The following is a 21,041-nucleotide window of genomic DNA, read 5'->3' as shown; positions in this document are numbered from 1 at the left end:
GGTCACTCAGTCCAATCCCAGCTTGGCCCTTTGTATCTGTGTGACTTCAGGCAAGTTGATTTCACTTCTCTATAGAATGGAGATAACACCACTACCTACCTCACAGGGCTGTTGTGAGGATTAAGTGAGCTAATGGGTGTAAAGCCTTCTGAACAGGGTCTGGCATAGGACAAGTGCCATGTTAGTGTTTGCTGTTATTACTGTTGCCCAGGGAGGGCATAATGAACTGTTACCAGACATGGCTTGGCATTTGCCTCTGTTCTGGGTGGCCCTGGGGTTTGTACATTAGCACTGACATATGTAAGTCATGAGGTACCATCCCTGAGCCAGCCAGAGTGTCATTGGAAGAGGCCTCTGGGGTGGTTAAAATTGAGCTGTGGTTCAAGTGTCACTGGAGACAGCTAGAGATTTGTCTCTCTTCAGCATTATGAAGAAATCTTGTTTGGTGTTGGGCTGAAGCTACACCCTTTTACCTTCTGGGTAAAAGGATCATTATGGGTGAAGAAGCCCAGGCCTTCTTGGGAGAACCCTAGCTCCCTGGTCTTGTAGGAAGCCAAGGACAATGCCCCAGCTCTGGGTGGGACTGGCACCACCACCACCCCCAGCCCTGCAGACTGAGGGAGACCCAGAAGGGCAGTGGACTCAAGGCAATGAGGCACCAGGAGTGTGAAATCAAACAGAATAGATGATTGGCTCTTCTCAATTTAGACTGATTGATAGGCTTAGATTAGTTTGCAGTAGGAGAGGCTGCTGGCCAGCAGGAGGACATGGGTAGAAAGAAGCAGGAGTCACTGGGAAGAGCACCCTGTTGTGCCTCATCATGTGTCCTCCCAGTCTCATTTGCAAACCAAGGGAATGGAATGGACACTACTTTTCTGAGTTCTGAGACTCCAGGATGCCAAATGGTAAATCTTGACCACTACCACTGCTGCTTCTGTAGGAAAGACAAGGCAATGCCTGCCTGTCCTTCAGCCTTGCCCAACTCTGAAAAAGCAGCACCAATTTTTAAAACTAGCTCTCCCAAAACATTCATATTATAGTTATATTTTCCAGCATTTTTGTCAGGTCTTCTTGATTTTTTTTTTAACTAAATTTGCAGCCTAAAAGTTCCAGAGGAACAGGAAAGTGTGTTTAATTCTTAATTCTTTAAGAAGAGAACAAATTCAGTGCCCTCCTTTGTGACCAAAAAAAAAAAAAAATCTCTTTACTCACATCCTTTCAGGTCTTATCCTAACTCCTTCTGGGATTTGGGGCAAATCCTTCTCTTTGGGGCTGCTTCCACTGCTATAAAACAATGACTGTGGCCCTCTCCAGATCATTTCAAAGATCATAACCAGTGCTAGGCTTGTATCATTCTTCAAAAGATTTCAAATCTTGAAAGATCACAGTCTGGGATAAGGCTCAGGAGAGTCTATAGTGAATCAGCCTGTCCTCTCCACAATTGCCATGGCTTTGATTTCTACAGCAATATTGACAGACATGATCCTTGCATGGGTCAGGGAAGGACAGAATAGAAGCAGAGAATGTAAGCAGGCAATTTCCTCCTGTTAAGCAGGCCCTGGAGGAGAGACCAGCTTGCCACATTTGATTTGGAATTTGCAGACATGAGGATTTCCCAGAAGTCCCTTGTTGCTAGCATTTATTAAAAAGCTAACTACCAATTGCTGTCAAGTTGATACCAGCTCAAGGCAATCACCCCCATGTGTGTCAGAGTACAACTGTGCTCCATAGGGTTTTTCATGGTTGATTTTTTCTGAAGCAGGTCACCTTGGATGGGTTTCTGTCAGACCTTTCTCTGATAAGAGAAAACTGGGAATATTCATGCCAAGGCATACAGGCGCTTCCAAAAAGGGAACTGAGAGGGGCCCTTGATGCTTTTCCTAATGTTAAATCTGGGAAAAGCTCATTTCTGAGAGTAGGTGAAGCTGTATTATCATTTATAAAGAGCTGTATGTGTCAGACAGTATGATAGGCTCCAGGATTACAAGGTTGACATGGTTCCTGCCTTTGGTGCTTATGGATGAGAGGAGAGATAAACTCTAATATACATGTATTTCCGAACTGCAGATGATATGAAGGGAAGAGCCTGGGTTCTTCTTTTCGGGGGTGGGGAGGCTACCTGTTTTACTCAAGAGGGTCAGAGGAAGCCACTTTGGAAAGAGACTTGAAGGCCTGGTAAGACATTGGCAGATGAAGAACGGGATAAAAGGCTGCAGGACCTGTGTGCATGGACTCTGAGGCAGGAAAGATGAATTGGGTGAGTTGGAATTGAATGAAGGATGCAATCTGGATGAGGAGTGAGAGCCCTATGATGAGATGGAAGAGGAAGGTAGAGGCCAGATTGTGGGGAGCCTTGGAAGGATTTCAAGTTTTGCTGTCATGAGAAGTTACTGAAAGGTTTAAAACACGAGAACCGCAGGATCTGGCTGTGGGTGGAAAATAGAAGGAAGAGGTAAAAGTAGAATTGGGGATTGAAAGTCCAAGCTAGAGGGGATGGCTGCTTGGCCTAGGTGAAGGGTGATAGAACTCACAAGACTGGCCATGGGAGGTATGGAGAACAAGAGGTGAGGGTCAATAATGAACGCTGGCTTTGTTTCTTTTTTTATTATTATTTTTTCTTTTTTTATTATTTATTGTGATTTGGGTGAAAATTTACAGAGCAAATTCACTTTCTATACAGCAGTTCACATATACTTTGTCTCATGTCATTGACCACAGTTTACCACAATGCAACAGCTCCCCTCCCACTTCCTCCCCATAGTTACCTCTTCCCAGAGTCCATCCCTCCATACTCTCCTGCCACCTGAGCTGTCTCCCTGTGCTTAAGCAGCCCTTCCTTCTCCCGTGATTGTTCTCTCCAGGGCATGTGTCTACTTGAGGTAAATGTTTAACTCACATGCCTGTACTTTGTTTGGCTGGAAACCACAGGTGTGGGTTCAATTCCAGACCTGAAGGGCAGCTAGGGGCCACAGTCTCTGGTTCCATCAGGCTCTATTGGACCAGCAAACCTGTTCCCCACCATCTTTTTTTTTCTTTCCTCCAAATGATTTTGAGTTTTGTTCCACATTGTTCTCCATCTCTATCCAGGATCTCCTACATCCCTTCCAAGTGGATGACAGTGGTAGCCGGGCACCATTTAGTTCTTCTAGTCTCATGGTTGTATAGGTTGCAGATCAAATGGTGTACCAGTTGCGAGGACTGATTGTTTCCATGAATTTTGGTTTTCTTCTTTGCTCTTGACGAGGAGAGACCCATTGTTGCATCTAGATGGCAGCTTGCTAGCTTTTAAGATCCCAGTCGCTACTCACCAAAGTAGGAGGTGGAACAATGTTTTGTATAGTATGTTATGCCAATTGAGCTTGATTGAACGCTGGCTTTGGGATCTTGCATTGGCATTTAGATCCAACCTGTCTGAAAGAACTGTCCTCTTCCCTAATATGTTTTTCCCTTGGTCTTCATTGTTTTCTATCCATCTATTTTCTCAAGCCAGAAGTAAAATAAAAATTCTATTTTCATTTTCAGTTTTTAAAAGAGAAAATCCTGCCATAGATTACTATTAATTGGCCTTTAATAAATTTCTGTACTAAACAGATTTTATTCTTTTGCAGGGACCAGTGGTATTCCATGATACAGGCCTGTACTATAATTCATGTAACCTACATGTCTCCACTCTTGTTTTCCCCCTGCTTTCAGGTTGACCAGTATCTCTATGACATGCGTCTCTCTGATGAGACCCTTCAGGAGATCTCTAAGCGGTTCCGCAAGGAGATGGAGAAAGGACTCGGAGCTACCACCCACCCCACAGCTTCAGTGAAAATGCTGCCCACCTTTGTGAGGTCTACTCCGGATGGGACAGGTATTGCACCTGTGGGTATGGCTCTGGGTGCTCCATTACTGGAAGGTAGTTGGTTTGAGTGGCTTTACTCTGGGACCCAATGAACTGTGCGTCTGTGAAGGTTCTTTGGATTCAAGACTCAGCAACCAACCCTGGCTAATGTAAGCATACAGGAGGTGGAGACATTCCCAAAGAAGGAGACAAAACTAAGTTGTATCAGATCTTTCACATAGTTTATTTCATTTAATCTACACAATAACTCTTTATTTTAGAGATGAAGCACCTGTAGGGACTACGATGTGTCAGGGTTATGGGACTCACACCTGGAGGGTTGTAGAAAAAGCTCAAGGGGCAGCTATCAGGACAGTGGAAGGACCAGGAAACATAGAGTTCCAGGACCTGAGAGAGGAGAGAGCTCCAAAAAGCTGGTGGTCACTGGTGAGACATCTGCAGCGAGGTCACGGGAATAGGCCTGGAAGAGGGCAGGGATGGAGTTTGTTCATGTACTCACATGCCTTCACTATTTCCATAACTCTGTGTCCTTGCAGCTGACCTGCCTTAGAGCTTCTAGGGGTGGGGAGGCCTGGCTTGTTAAGTTAAACCTGTATGGTTCCTAAAATAAGTATGTGCTCGTTGAAGCCTTGGCACACAGTCTGGACCCAGAACTGAGGGTGTGATCACTTTGTTCAGCCCTTTAAAGAGCCCCTTAAGGAGAGAGGCCTCCGAGTTCTTGAGTTATCCCTCTTGATGACCTTAGATTTGCAGTTAGTGTACCTGCCACTCCATCTGACTACCACACCCCTTTCCATTGTTCCTGTTAGACTTTATGATAAAATTACTAGCTTCTTAAGGTCAGAAGCTTTGTCTTTATTTCCCACTGCACTAGCACTAATCAGGTACCCTAAGTATTTGCTAGATACATAACATGACTGCTCTGAGTGCTTACACGTATTAAATCCTTCTCACAAAAGCCTGTAAAGTAGGTAAACATTTTATCCACATTTTTCGGACATAGAATTTGAGGCTTGGGTGGTCAAATAATTTGCCCAAGGCCACCTAGCTAATGTGAGGCAGAGTTAGGATTCTAACAGGATATGTCAAATTTCAGGCATCAAGACTACACCTGTACAATTGTGTGCATGTAAGTGTGCACTCAGCACTGGGGCTCATAAGGATGGGGTTGGGTATTGACATCTGTATTGTAGGTAGTTGGATATGTTCATCAAGGAGAACTAACTATGGGACAAGCTTATTTTATTCTTGTTGCTTCCTGGAGATTGGTGGCACAGAGACCTTTCCCTGCCCCTTGAGGTTTGCATGGGTTGCTGCCCTGTCTGGTTGGTTGAGTCTCCTTCCTTGACCTCAGGGTGTAATCCTGGGAGCCTGTCTTCTCACAAGCCTTGCCCCAATTTGGAGCCAGCAAGTGTACTTTTGCTCATCGTCAATGTTGAGTTGGCCTGGACTGAGGGCAGGGAGCCAGAGTTTAATAGCTGCAGCATTCTGGGGTGGGAGGGTATGGGGCAAGATTTATCTGTCTGACTTCCTTTCTGTGTAGAAACTGGAGGTTTTTGACAGCTTTTGTGATAACCAGATTGCCTCTTTAACCTCAAATTCTACAGGGTAAGTGAAGATAGTGCATGAAAGGAGTACTGGGTGGTGGAATGTTTTATTTACTTAAGCAAAGCAAGCACAGCCTGGAGTAGTGGAGGAAATGGGCACTCAGCCCCCTTCACCTCTCACTTGCTGGAGGGTGGGGATGGTCATCTCCTTTCCTCTGCTTTCCTTAAAGGAGCTAAACCAAACAAAACCAAACCTACTGCCATCAAGTCGATTCTGACTCATAGTGACCCGCATTGGGTTTCTAAGGTGGTAAATCTTTACCAAAGTAGGTTGCCTCATCTTCCTTCTGCAGAGTGGCTGGTGGGATTGAACTGTCAAGCTTCTGGTTAGCAGTCAAATGCTGAGGGTATTTTGCCACCCGAACTCACTGCTGTGGAGTCAGATCTGACTCATAGCGACCCCTCCTTGAGTTTCTGAGGTAGTATCACTCTGAAAGTAGATTGCCCAACCTTCCTTCCGAGGAGTGGCCAGTGGCTTTGAACTGCCAGCCTTCTGGTTAGCAGTCAAATGCCTTAGGCACTGTGCTACCAGAGCTCCCACTTTGCCACCAGAGCTAGCTTTTGTCAGCTAGGTTTGATCCAGCAGTCCTGGTCTATTTTGCACATGTACTGGAACTAGTGTGCTATCTTATTTATACACAAAGCACTGGTCAATTAATGTTTAAATGATACAATCTTCTGCAACCTATTATAAAGCATGAGGTAGAATATTTGAAACAGGATCTCATTTTGTCTGTATATATATTCATACATCTGTAAATTTGTTCTTTGAAATACTGTCCAAAAACCAAACTCACTGCAGTCAAGTCTATCTGGACTCACAGCAACCCCTCCTTGGGTTTCTGAGGCAGTATCTTTACGGAAGTAGATTGCCTAATCTTCCTTTTGAGGAGTGGCTGGTAGGTTTGAATAGCCAGCCTCTGGTTAGCAGTCAAATGCCTTAGATGGGGTATAAAAATCTCTTAAAGTCCATTTGCTGGGCACTGGTCAATTAATGTTTACATGATATAATCTTCTGCAACCTATTATAAAGCATGAGGTAGAATATTTGAAACAAGATCTCATTTTGTCTATATACATACTCATACATCTATAAATTTGTATATGTATATATGTGTATATTTATGTGTATAAAGTCTCAAGGCCATGATCAAACTATTAATAGTGGTTATCCTGTGACATGAGGTTAGCAATATCTAGTAAAGTTGAAAATGTATGTATGCAACAATGCAGCAATTCCACTTCAACTTTAAACCCTGAAGAAATCCCATGAGTCCCAGGAGACATGTCCAAGAAAGTTCATAAGAGTGTTGCTTGTAAGGACAGCATATTGGAAACGGTTCATGGTATATTCATGTGATAAAATATTATACATCACTTCACATAAATGGACATCTACATACATTAATATGGATACATCTGAAAAACAATGATTGAAAAAAGTTCTAGAAAGTCATGTACTTCACAGTAGTTGGATACAAATTTGAAAACAATCTCAAGGCAATGCTATACATTATTTATGGACACACACCCACATGTTATAATATTATTAGAATATAAACTGGAAAATAAACACCAAATAAATGATAGAGGTTGCTTTTGGGGAGGGAGAAAGGAAGATGGAACTGGAGAGGGAAACACAAATTTAATTTAGAGTAGTACACATCAAGGCTTTCAAGTTTATGTTTTGACAGTTGGGGTGAGTTACAGAACATGGCAGAGAATTGGTGAATGTTAAATAGATAAAGCTGCCAAAAACTAGGAGTGCCTGGGTGGTGCAAACTGCAAGGTTGGAGGTTCGAGTCTACCCAAATTCACCTTGGAAGACAGGACTGATGATTTACTTCTAAAAATTGGCCATTGAAAACCTTATGGAGCAGTTTTACTTTGACACACATGAGGTTGCTATGAGTCTGAGTCTATTAGACGGCACTTGGTAAGTAAGCGAAAGCTAAATTCTCCGTTTCTCCATTGCTGTTGACAACCCCCCACCCCCACTCACATAAAATGCAGAACAGAGAGGCTGAGGTGCAGCTCTGCAGACAGGATTGCTGCCTTTCCCTTCTATAAGGTCACCCACAGCCCATGGGGCCTTGCTGAGCATCCTGCTTTCTGGCTGAGGCCACTGTCTGGGCCCCTGTTGCTGCTACTTGTGCTTATATTTCTTGCTCCACAGAAGGCTTGAGGCCTTTGCTCCTGGGGTGTCTGGTCACTCTGGCCTGCCTCAGAACTGTGGACCCTTCTTGTTTCTCAGCATCTTCCTTACCATCATTAGTTTTCATACCTAAGAGATTAAACCTCAGATCTAAACCTCTGATCATGAGGTACCTAATCCACAATTGGTAGCTTTCTAGCTTTCTGGACTACATACAGCAAGAAACAGGTACATTTAAAAATTTAAATACTGATTGATATATAAGTGAAACAGAAGCTTCAGGGACCAATGTTTATCTTTTTTTATTTTTGAAAGCCATTAAAGTTTTAATTTTGATGTTATTTTTGTAATGTTTGCCCTCAAATATGATTCAGTCATAGCTGTTCTCTTCAATCCTTTAAAAAAGTTGCAAGTCCAAAGCAAACCCACTGTTGTCAAAAGGATTCTGACTCATAGCAACCCTATAGGACCCCATAGCATTTCTAAATCTATAAATCTTTACAGAAGCAGACTGCCACATCTTTTCCTGCAGATCAGCTGGTGGGTTTGAACTACTGACCTTTTAGTTAGCAGCCAAATGCTTTAAACGTGATGTCACCAGAGCTCCTATTTGCAAATATATCCAAACCAAAATCCACTGCCATCAAGTCATTTCCAACTCATGCAACTCCCACTGGGTTTCCAATGTGGTAAATCTTTACTGAAGTAGATTGCCCCATCTTCTTCTTTAGAGCAGCTGGTTAGCAGTCAGATGCCTTAGGCACTGTGCTACCAGTTGCAAGTAAGGGCTCACTAAATTTTTTTAACAGGTAATTACCTCATTTAAAAATCTACCTACTAGCCACTCCTCAGAAGGAAGGTTGAGCAATCTACTTCCATAGTGATACTGCCTCAGAAACCCAAAGAGAGGTTGCTGTGAGTTGAAATCGACTTGACAGCAGTGAGTTTGGTTTTTTCATTTTAGCCAAACTTAAGTTCCTAGAGAGTAGTGAATGATGATGATGATGATGATGATGATGTTGATGACAGTTAAAAATGTATGCTTATTAAATGTCAGGTACTGTGCTGATCACTTTATTGGAGCTATCTCATTAATTCTCACAATGATTTGATGGTAGATTCCATGATTTCCATTTTACAGAAAAAGAAATTAGATTTAGAGAGATTAAGTAACTTGCCCAAAGTCGCAATGAACAAGTGATAATGTTGAGATTTGAACCCAGGCAGCTGTCTGCTGGAGCCTGGACCCCTAACTACACTACTTTTTATGCTTATATGGCAGCATCCCCCTCCTTCCTGGCTAGCATAATGTAATCCTTATTCTATTAGTAACTCAGGCCTGGCTGGCCAGTTTGTTTAGCAGAGCCCCCTCTGAGCTTGGTCCTGTGCCTACAACAGTATGGTAAGGTGCCTGGGTCCTGCCTGTGAAATTGCCCATGTGGAGATAAGGCTTACAAAGATGAAACAATTATAGAGTGATGCTGGGTCAATAACAAACACACACAATATGATAAAGGGATATTGGACTTGTGTTAGGTGAGGTTGCTTGGAGGCTGGCAAAACCCTGAAAGAAGCCCTTATCTTGGTTGCTCAGCATTATATCAGCAGGCATACAGCTGAGATGTATACCAATAGCTGGCACACAAGCAAGTTAGGTTAATAAGTGGATTTGTGTGGTACCTACAAGTACACTCAAGATTGTATTGATAAATAGCCCCCATATAGTAGTTGGTATTTATTAAAAATTTACATATGCCAGGAATATGTGCCTTACATATTCATTGATTGGATCCTGACAAAAAAAAATGTGTATGTGTGTGGGTCTGTCCTGTCTTGTCTCCATGTTCTGCAGAAGGGGGAGGTGCTTGCTAGAAAGGGGGTTATTTTTATCTTCTTTTTACAGATGATGAAACCTAAGTATTAGATTTCTAGTACTTTACCCAAAGTCACATGACCAGTACATGTCAAAACCAGGATTTGAACCCAACTCTGCCTGCCCAAAAGCTTGATGTGCTCAACTTCTACCCAATATTGAAACAGAATCGTGTTTTAATTCTTTGAAGAGTGATTTCTCATCTGTGGGACTAATGCAACACCTCTCTGTGACTGGCAAATATTTGGAGCTTATGAAATGTTTCCTGAGTCAATGAATCAGGATGGTGCTTCTGACAGTACTCTGGGAGCTAGGGGAGAAATTTTTATGTGCTCCAGGCCCCTGCCTTCAATGGAGCAATTCCAGTTTTCTCTATTTCTATATGTTGGTATTTGGCATACCAATTAAAAAAAAAAAATCCCTGGTGTATATTGATTTAAACTCAAGGATGCTGAAGATCAGATCACTCCATTTCTTGACTCTGGCAGACATAGCATTAATTGACTTTGTGATATCTTTGATAACATAGAGTTGCTTCTTTATTTCTGAGCTATTGAGTATAGAGATCAGTGTAGTATTGTGTGTGTGTCCATATATATAAATATAAATATATATATATATATGTATTTATCTGTTGTTGTTATGTGCTGTTGAGTGGGACCTGACTCATACTGACCCCTCCTTGGGTTTTTGAGATAGTATCACTACGGAAGTAGATTGCCCAACCTTCCTTCTGAGGAGTGGCTGGTGGCTTTGAACCGCCAGCCTTCTGGTTAGCAGTCAAGTGCCTTAGGCACTATGCTACCAGAGCTCCATATATAACTCCAAAACTGAACTCGCTGCCATTGAGTCAATTCCAGCTCATAGCGATCACATTCTAACTCATAGGGTTTCCAAGATTGTAAATCTTTACCGATGCAGACTGCCTCATCTTTCTTCTGTGGGGCAACTGGTGGATTTGAACCACCAACCTTTTGGTTGGTAGCCAATTGCCTTAACCATTACACCACCAGTAAAGCCCTTTTAACCAGTTGAAGCACTGGAGTGACACAGTAGAACTGCCCCATAGGGTTTTCTTGGCTGTAATCTTTATGGGAGCAGATCACCAGGTCTTTTCTTTGGGAGAGACATTGGGTAGGTTTGAACCACTGACCTTTTCATTAGCAGCCGAACCCTTAACCATTACACCACCAGGACTCCTTAGAAGAAAGATTACTGCTGCTTAAAAGTAAAACTCATAAAAAAATGTTTGCAGGTCACTCTTTGAGCATGATTGACATGCTGCTTGAGTTCCTAATGAGAGGAACAGATGGCCATCTATTTTAATTATTGGCAAGTACCTAGTGATTGAAAATAGACCCTGTTGAAATATTCATCTGGCTCTTGCCCCCCACCCATCAAAAAAAAAAAAAAAAAAAAAAAAAAAACATGGACATTGTCAGATGCCAGGCCACCTAGTAACAAATGATTTTAGCAGTGCTGGAGTTATGACCTGTTCAGCTAAATTACTGATGTCACTTCAACATAGTTGACATTAAATATCATGTTCAAGTGGTTAGTCAAATGCCATTTTAGTCCTCAGCTTTTCTCTGTGACCTGTGAGCTCCCAGGAGAAAATGAAACCCTTTATATTGTTGACCTTATGTATATGATAAGGGCCATTCTGAAAGTGGGCAGAATGGAGGGCCCGGATGGGAAATGAATCAGAAAGCAAAGTCCACCAGAGGTCATGACAAGGATCTTAACTGCTGGGCTATTTGATGTCACTGACACTCCTATTGTCAGTTCCTTTGAGCTGTGGGCCACCACCATTTCTTTGAGTATTTATTTATTTAATAGACCACTTTTTAGAGCAGTTTTAGATTTACAGAAAAATTGAACAGAAAGTACAGAGTTTCCTATATGCTGCCTTTTCTCTATTAACATCTTGGATTCTTGTGGTACATTTGTTACAATTGGTGAACCAATATTGATACTTTATTAGTCACTCAAGTCCACAGTGTACATTAGAGCTTACTCTTTGTGTTGTATATTACTATTTAAAAAACAAAAAACAAAAAAACAAGCCCTTTGCACAGAGTTGGTTTTACTTCATGGTGACCCCACGTGTTACAGAGTAGAACTACTCCATAGGGTTTTCCTGGCTGTTATCTTTATGGAAGCAGATCACTAGGCCTTTCATGTAGCGTGGGTTTGACCGCCAACCTTTAGATTAGCAATCTAGAGTAAACTGCTTGTGCACCGACAGACCTGTATAGCCTATGGGTTTTGACAAACATATCATGTATCCATCAGTATCATATAGAATAGTTTCATTGCCTTAGACGTGCCCTGTGCTCCACCTATTCCCTCCCCTTCCCCCAACCCCTGTTCATTCCTTTTTTAATTTTAATAAAGAGTTGGTACCTGGTGGTCTACTTTCGAAAAATCAACCATTGAAACCTTATGATCTAATTGCTACTCTGAAACACATGGGGTAGTCAGGAGTTAGAATCAAGTTGATGGAAACTGGTTGGTTGTAGGTTACCCTTCTCTTGTCTATTTTTGGGGAGGAACACTTTTAATTGGGAGAACCTACAGGGATTAGAGAGTCTGGTAAGATGAGAACAAAACCAAACCAAACCCACTGGCATTGAGTTGATTCTGACTCATAGCAACAACCCTCCCTCTAGGACAGATTAGAACTGGCCCACAGGACTTCTAAGGCTATAAATCTTAACAGAAGCAGATTCCCTCATCTTTCTCCTTTGGAGCAGGTGGTGTATTCAAACTACCGACCTTTTGGTTAGCAGCTGGATGCTTTAACCACTGCACCACTAGAGCTCCTTAAGATAAGAACAGATGTTTGTTAAATTATTTGAAATGTGGCTAACCATAACAACAACTAAAAACCTTGTGTCAACAAGGTCTGGTAGGTCCTGGATTCCTTGGGGGCATGTCATCTCTTGCCAGTGGGCATGTGCTTGCCACCCCATGCTGACTTCCCAAACCCTTACTCTTGGTCATCCAGAGCCTAGGGGGCTGGGACATAGTTACTGATAAAGTTTAGGGCGTTTTTGTTTGTTATCTTTCTTCCCCCTTTATGGCTTATTTGCTTTCATCCTGGATCCTGCGCCAGGGTATCCTGGGCTTCCAAGAACCAGAGCAATGAGAGCATGGGCGTAGTGCAGTAGGACGGGCAGGGCTTTGGAGTCAGGTGCACTTGGGTTTAAGCTACAGTTCTCACCCTGCGTGACCTTCCCCAAGTGACTCAGCTTCTGAGCCCTAGCATCACTTCCTCTGCCACCGAGGCCAGCTTGAAGACTGCCTGTCACCTCTGGGTTTTATGCTCTTGGCATTGCTAGTGAAGAATTTTTTATCTGAGGATTTATAGCTTTACCATGAGGCTTCTCATTGCTCATTGCAATAGGAAACTTTGCTAGAGAGCTGGACCTTGATTTAAATCTTGGTTCAAGTGACCTAAGCCTCAGCTTTCTCATCTATACAACTGGGATTTAATGCCTAACACAATTATTGAAGATTAATGACATAATGTTTGTGAATAAAGTGCTCATCACTTAACAAATGTTGCTTTCACTTCCATTAAAGATATTTACCTGTTGGAGTCTTCAATCTATTCAATCTCCCTAGCATCTGCCTCTATCTTTTAATTGTTTTATTGCTACAATAATCCAGATGGGAGTGAGAAAGTCTGAACTCTGTGCTGGGGACAAGAGAGATGAAGACAGAGTACTGGGCTTCACTTAAAAAAAAAAAAAAAATCACGTAAGAAAATAGAAGATAAATGTAGTGTTTTATTTTTAACCAATTTCTAAAAAATTGTGGGGAATATATAGGTAATAAGACATTTGCAGTGTTTTATTTTTGATTTTTCAAATAAACCTATGGTGAAACTTGGCTTCCTTTATTTTTGCAGTAGTGGTGGCTACATTTAGTAGGAAGTGGAGAGAGTTAGAAAAGGTAGTGAACTAATATAATCTTATATTTTTCAAGATTTTTAAGGGCATGATATAAAACCCAGAAGTCATAAATATTTTCATGACATAAAACATAAACATCTTCATGGCAAATATACCACAAACAAAATTAAAAGACAACCATCCAACTAAGAAAAAAATAATAAATATATAACTGACAAAGCTATTTTTCTTAATACACAAAGAGCTCTTTTAGATTATAAAGAAAATAATATTTAAAAGACAAAAGCTGTGAACAGATAATTCACAGACTAAAAGTCCAGTAACATTTCCAAATGATTAAACCTTATACCATGGAGGCCGTGGTAGTTCAGTGGTAGAATTTTCACTTTCCGTGCAGGAGACCTGAGTTCAAGTCCCAGCCAATGTACCTCATGCACAACCACCATCCGTCTGCGGAGGCTTCTGTGTTGCTGTGATGCTGAACAGGTTTCAGCAGAGCTTCCAGATTAAGACAAAATAGGAAGAAAGGCTGGACACCTACTGAAAATAAGCCAATGAAAACTATAGGGGCACAATGGTCCAATTCCCAGCTGATTGTAAGGATGGCATAGGACCAGACAGTGCTTCATCTTTTTGCTCATGGGGTTGCCATGAGTCAGGGGACAACTCAAGATCAGCTAACAACAAGAACAACAACCTTGCACAAATTAAAGAAACCAGGTTAAAAAACGAAACACCACTTTGACCCATCAGTTTGGCAAAGAGCAGTTGCTAGATAAACAGGGACACTGGTGAGGGTGAAGCACGCCTGTTGGCTGGAGTGGAAATAGGTGAGAGCTTTGAGGAAGATAATTTGGCAATATCTTCCAAACTAAACACACACCCCACTTCTGAACCTGTACTTCGAACCCTTGGAAGGGTTCTGTGATGGTCTCCCCATTACATATGTTTATTACATAAGTGTATCTACAGATATGCAAGACATTTTTCATAGTAGTTACTTTTGGGGTATTGAGAAGAAGACAAAGACTTTCATTTTTTATCTTATCCACTTTTGTACTGTTTGAACTTTTCATCAGGTGTTTATATTTTACTATTTTTAAGCAATTAAGATTGTTTTCCAGAGACAAAGGCATGCTTAGCCATAAGAATAAGTCCCACAGTTATCACTCAAATATTTTGTTTTAAGAAAGAACCATCAACGAGCAAGTGCAATACAAGATGGCTTCTTAATAGTTGCCTCAAATGCTAACTAATTGCTCAACAGAATGTCCTTCTAGACCTTACTGTGTCCTTTACCAGGTGGCTTTGTAGTTCCTTAAGAAATCTGTTACTAGTTATGTTGATTTCCTACCCTGTCCAATCTGACTGTCCTATACCTGTGGGTGCATTCCTCCTTTGTGCCTCCCTCCCTCACCAATTGCATGCTCACACACATTCTGTGATGGGCTTCTGGAATGTCCCAGATGTTTACCATAGTTCTTGAGCCAGAAGTAGTAGGTAGGTTTGGAGGGGTTGAGAAGAACTAGGACAGTGAATTGCACAAAAGCAAAGGAATAATAATAACAACAGAGACAACAGCAAGGATAATTTTAAAAAATTAACAGCTGTCATTCATTGATGACTTACTATATGCCCATATAATGCCTATGTGATGCGTTCAAACTGTGGTGTTAGTGAAGAATATTGACTGCCAGAGGAACGAACAAATCAATCTTAGAAAAAAATACAACCAGAATGCTCTTTAGAGCAAAGATGATGAGACACCTAGCTCATTTAATTTGGACATGTCATTAGGAAAGACCAATGACTGAAAAAAAAAAAAAAAATGACATCGCGGCTGATAAAGTAGAACTCCGTGAAAATGAGGGAAACCCTCAATAAGATGGATTGACACAATATCCATAACAATGGACTCAAACATGCCAATTATCATGAAGATGGAACAGGACCAGGTAACGTTTCTCATGGATTGCCATGAGTCTTAGTCAATTAGATGAATACACCCATATCTTCACATACAACATTTCCTGTATCTCATGTAAGCCTCAGCAGTGCTTGGAGAAATTCATGTTATTTGCTTCAATGTATAGGCGAGGTAACATGCTCAGTGAGGCCTGTGATATGCCCATAGCCACACAGGTAGAGAAGCAGCTGAATTGTTCAAAATGAGGTCTGCTCACCTGATACAAAGGTGAGCACTACTGTCTATGAACCTCTCAGGATGGCATGGTGGTGGGCACTAGGAGAGGGTCAGTCTATGGCCCCAAGGATCACCTCCAGGAGTCAAGTGCTGGGCCTGCCTCAGAGTTTCTGGCCTCTGGAAGGACTATAGTCCTTGGCTATGGTGGTGATGGTTATGTGTGCTTGTAGAGGGGGAGGCAGGAAGGAGGGGTGCAGAGGAATGTCTCTTCCAGAGGAGTCTGTCAGGAAAGCAAGGGATGACATTCCTTTCTGGGAGTGGAGTTATTAACCTTTCTTTATTATTTGTGGTTTCTCTTTGATCTGTCAGAAAATACTGAAAACTACTGCCCTTGATGGAGCTGTGCCTCTCACAGTGAATCCAACTGCTGGGCTGACCCTGAATGGAAACTAACCAGAGGGAACCCCTCCCCCTCACAAGACAGCATCCCCACTCAATCCCCCATGGCAGTTGTGGCAGCCGATTCAGTGCCTCAAGCACATTGTGAGCCTCAGAGTGCTGATGTAGGCAGTTCCTCTTTGATTTCCCTTTTCATCCCTCATGACAACCACCACATAGCTTTTCCTGGAATCTGGCTGAGGTCCCACTACCAGGGAAAGCTCTGAACTGGAGTGTCTGGAAAAGTTACCATGGCCACGACAGGACAGAGTCACCTCAGATGGGGTTGGGGTTGGCTTAATTAACAGGCAACTGTTTATAGTTGTGGGGAGATTCCAGACACCTGAGAAGGAACGGGAAAATACCCTAGACTCTCCTGAAGAGGAAGGTTGACATCCCTGGAGCTGATCCCAGTGGCTTTTCTTGGACAGGTTTCTACCATGTCCCTTGCCATTACTGATTTTGCTTTTTATCAGTCAGAGAAGCAGCCCTCACCCTGGGTGTGTGGAACTTGAGTGTGGGCTTTGGTCAGTGTTTTCTGGGAACCTAGATGGAAAGTATCTAGTACTTCTTGAGTGTGCTACAGGTGCTTGAAGCATGTTATCTAATTTTTTTCCCTTAGAACAATCCCATGAGGTTCAGTGTACAGGCCAGATTACTAATGAGTTCCATTCCTAAATCTGTCTTTAATTCGAATTTGTACATAAATTGAAACATTTAGGTGTGGTTCTAAAGGCAGTTAGTCAAATGTTGTTGTTATGTGCCATCGAGTCAGTCCCAACTCATAGCGACCCCTCCTTGGGTTTCTGAGGCAGTATCGCTATGGAAGTAGATTGCCCAATCTTCCTTCCGAGGAGTGGCTGGTGGGTTCAAGCTGCCAGCCTTCTGGTTAGCAGTCAAGTATAGTATATCTTTCTGTGCATTAAAAAGTTAGTGAAACACTTTTCAAAACATTAAAATATTTAACATAATAGTACAGTACTAATAGTAATGTTTTGATGTGCATCACAAAGTAGCATTTATTTGTTATTACCTTGAATTTTTAACATGATAGGCTTTATGGAGTTGTATATAAGTTCTAAGTTGGATGTTTGTAACTTGGGGACTACCTGTAGCCATTTTAGAGATGAGGCAGCTGAAACTCTGAGGCTCAGGAACCAGTCCAAGGTGCCACAGCTAAAAAGTGATGGGCCACTAATTTAGGTTATATGGGCTCCAGAGCCAGTCTCTATATCACACCACCAGACCACGCTGCCTGTGTGGAGATAAGTCCCCATGGAATCTTTGTCCTCATCTGGAATGGTCAGGGTTGTCTGTTGGATGATGCCTACCTTGAGTTTCCCCTTTGATTTCTAGTGATTATAGGTGGTGGTCTCTGTGGGCAGAGTTAGAGGTGCTGAGGTGACCAGGATACAGAATAATCCCTTGGTTCATTTAGTCAAATCTTTCCCCTGACCCTCCACATCCATTCTGCTTTGCTTCAGTGACAGTCTCCCATCCGGAAAGGGGAATTAGTGTTGCCCAACATGCCAATAAGTGAATATCCCAGAAGATTACCTTATATTCTTAGAGATGGTGTACAGCAAGGTAGCAGAAGACAGGGTGAGATATTACCAGTTAAGGAGGCTGCTGTGGGGTTGGGTCCACCTCCTTCCCAGACCTTGACTGACCCACTAGTCCATTGCCCTGACTCTGGCATTCCACCTTCTTCACCACTTTCATTCTATGCCATACAATGTAGCACTTGCCTATATTTTTGTCTGGTATCTGGGTGTTTCCTGTCTGCACCACTGGTTTCCAGGAGCGAAGGAACACTGCCTTCCTAATGTGCCTTTCCTTGTGACACATGAAGATCTTGACCCATTTGTGTCTATGGCATTTTTTGGAGTCTCACTCTTCCTTCCCCTTTGGCTTGGTGGCTGGTTTGAATGGACCTGCTGAGAGGCCTCTTCTACACACACTTGAGTCAGCATTCTTTCATATTCCAATAAACCTGAAATATTTTTGCAGATCACCTGCTTTATTTGTTTGCTAGGCCTCTTCATTTATACCCAGTCGGACCCCATTCCATTACATCATGCAACCCTCTCACCCTACCTAAGGACACTGCCATCATAGTATGCAAACATTAAAAGGAAATTTTGTACAGTGATTACAATTTGGCAGAAGGCCCAGAGGCCCACAGGCCTGGATCAATGTGCTGGGTTTTCTAGGAGTAGAGAGCACGTATTTGAAGCGTGGAAGCCAAGTGTAGAGGTGTAGGGCTTATTGCGCCCTGAGAGCTCCACAGGTGCTTGCTGGGTGCCCTTAGGAAATAACCCCTGTGAGAGGTGAACATCACATCATTGGAGAAACCTTCAGGGTAAAACTGCCTACTTGTTGACCTACATTATAAAGAAACATAAAAGTGCTTAGCATTACAAATATTCAGACAATAGATACATGTGTGTAGGAAAAAAATTAAACTCTCCCCCACTTCTTGTCACCCAGAGTTGACCCTTCTCCATGGAGGAAGTCATAGGTTTTGTCTCAGTCTCTGTGAAATGGCTTGATCTTAATTGTTTTTCTGAAGTTAATAATGGTTCTCCCTTTTTTTCTGTAGAACATGGAGAGTTCCTGGCCCTGGACCTTGGAGGAACCAACTTCCGTGTGCTGTGGGTGAGAGTAACAGACAATGGCCTCCAGAAGGTGGAGATGGAGAACCAGATCTATGCCATCCCTGAGGACCTTATGCGGGGCAGCGGCACCCAGGTACTACCCTTCTCTTGGGGTGGCCCCTGGGACTTTAGCTCCCCTGGACAGGTGCTGCTTCTCTGTGGTCTTGAGGCAGGAGCCCTGGCTCAGGCTGTGATTTCCTGTGTTTCTACACCTGGCCCCTCTGCCTGGTGATCCCCTTCCACACCTAGAGCCTTGGTGGGGGGCTTCAGTCAGGAGAGGGTGCATGGACTGAAAAGCAGGGAATATATGCATCAAGCCCTGTGAGGCAGGGGCATTTTGATCTGCCATCTCTATTGAGTTCTGCTTCATACACTGGTCATTCAGGAAAAGCTAGGTGCCAGGAGACTGGCCCACTCTCCTGGACACCTGCAGTTGTTAGTGGTCCTATTGAATGTTGAGACAATAGGATACACAAATGTGGTTTGAACTCCTGTGAGTGATGCTTCCACCTGCCCCTGCGGCTGCTTTGCAGCCCTCTGGCTCACTGTTTCACCACATCATTACATGAAAATTGAACCTGTTCCATTGCCTTTCTGTTTACTTGCTCTCTCCCTTCCTGACCAACTTAGACAGATTAAATTTCACCCACAAGGACAGGGAGTCTTTTGAGAAAACACTGAAACCCAGCTTTGGGGTGTCTGCCCCTCCCGGTACTGCAGTGAGCACCGTGTACTTCAACAGTGGCCCCGAATCATAAGATCAACAAGGATCATTCTTAATCATCCCCATATCTCGGTGGCTTCTACAGCCATGTTTTGCACCCAATATATACTTAATAAAAGGAGTGAAAGAAATGTGAAACCTAAGTAAGAATCCTCTCACTAATAGCCATAAAAATGAACAATGATGGAATTACCATCAAGATCATCTCTAGGCTGCTAATAAGTAATTACTATGCATTGGGGTCTAATTTCTGCTGGGAATCAAAGTCATCCTTCTTCCTTTGAAGGACATAAAGCCCATTTGGACAACCAGGAAATACACACATAGACACACACACACACACACCCCACAGAGAGTAAATGTTGTGTTAAAGAGGATACATGACCATCAAGAGATTACCAAGGGGAGCTGACATTTGATGATGCCTACTGTGTGGCCAGCACTGAGCAAAAGTGCTTTGGATGTATTTTCTCATTTCAGTGTCACACTAGCCCCATCATGTTGGGTGCTACTGTTCTCTACACTTTATAGCAGCTGCAGAAACTGGCTTACATTAAGTAGCTTGCAGGGGTGGGAAGGGCCAGAGATATACACACAGCTGGATCACTATGGCCAAAACCTGTGCTTGCGCAGCTCTAGGGGCCTCCATCCACTTTGTAGTCCATGGGAGTGGTGTTCCTTGGAGTTATGCAACATGGTGGTCCTGGGTCCTGGCTATCTGCCCCTGCTTCCAGAGTAGGAGTTACTCCCCAAAGTGGCTGGTGCTCCTGCGGACATGATTGCTGTAGGGTAGGCTCATTGGGGGCACGCTCCCTCTAATGAGATCCCCCAGGAGAGCCCTTCTACAGAGGGGAACTCATTCCCTCAGCACCAGAAACATCTGATCCATTGCTGGGTGGTGACCATGGATCTGGCTACTATTCCCTACTCTCGATTATCCAGGGAACTGGTCTCCCCTTTCACTTGCTTTATAAAAAAGCTTCCTTAAGGAGCATTCTTGCTGCACCTTCTATACTTATGGCACAAAGATGTTATTGTTGTTGTTATGTGCCGTCAAGTCAGACCCAACTCAGTGACCCCTCCTTGGGTTTCCAGGGCGGTATCACTATAGAAGTAGATTGGCCAACCTTCCTTCCGAGGAGTGGCTGGTGGGTTTGAACCACCAGCCTTCTGGTTAGCAGTCAAGTGCCTTAGGCACTATACTACCAGAGCTCCTAAACAAAGATGAGTAAGATAAAATCTGACCATCCAGCTGCTCACTGTCGATGGACAGGCAGTCATTGAAGCCATTCTGAGGAGTTTCTACTTGAGCTCTGGCTAGAGAAGTCCTGGTGGCTCAGTTAAACACTCATCTGCTAACTGAAGGGTTGATGGTTTGAACCCACTAGCTGCTCCACAGGAGAAAGATGTTGCAGTCTACTTTGGTAAAGATTTGCAGCCTTGGAAACTGTTAGGGATTGAATTGCCTCCCCACCCCCCAATGTGTTTTAATTCCTAACCTGTATGCCTGTGGCCCACTCATCTCTAAGTTTGTGTACTATGGTGGCTTGTGTGTTGCTGTGATGCTAGAAGCCATGCCACCAGAATTTCAAATAGCAGCAGGTTCACTCATGATGGACAGGTTTCAGCAGAACTTGCAGACTAAGAAGGAGCTGGTGATCTACTTCTTAAAAAAAA

General features: G+C 43.0%; 1 protein-coding gene across 1 annotated transcript in view; it reads left to right on the top strand.

Annotated features, from left to right (window-relative positions):
- Nucleotides 1–21,041, top strand: part of HK2 (hexokinase 2) — a 73,738-nt gene that overhangs the window by 16,791 nt on the left and 35,906 nt on the right. The window contains exons 2-3 of the mRNA XM_007957424.2: nt 3,694–3,856; nt 18,586–18,734. Coding sequence (XP_007955615.1) covers nt 3,694–3,856; nt 18,586–18,734 — 312 coding nt within the window. The remainder of the gene's footprint in view (nt 1–3,693; nt 3,857–18,585; nt 18,735–21,041) is intronic.

This window comes from Orycteropus afer, unplaced genomic scaffold (assembly GCF_000298275.1).
Source record: "Orycteropus afer afer isolate SDZICR_OR568_19922 unplaced genomic scaffold, OryAfe1.0 scaffold00748, whole genome shotgun sequence".
In the NCBI taxonomy this organism is placed as follows: domain Eukaryota; kingdom Metazoa; phylum Chordata; class Mammalia; order Tubulidentata; family Orycteropodidae; genus Orycteropus; species Orycteropus afer.
Note: the sequence above shows the minus strand (reverse complement) of the source record. Positions and strands in the feature narration are given on the sequence as shown.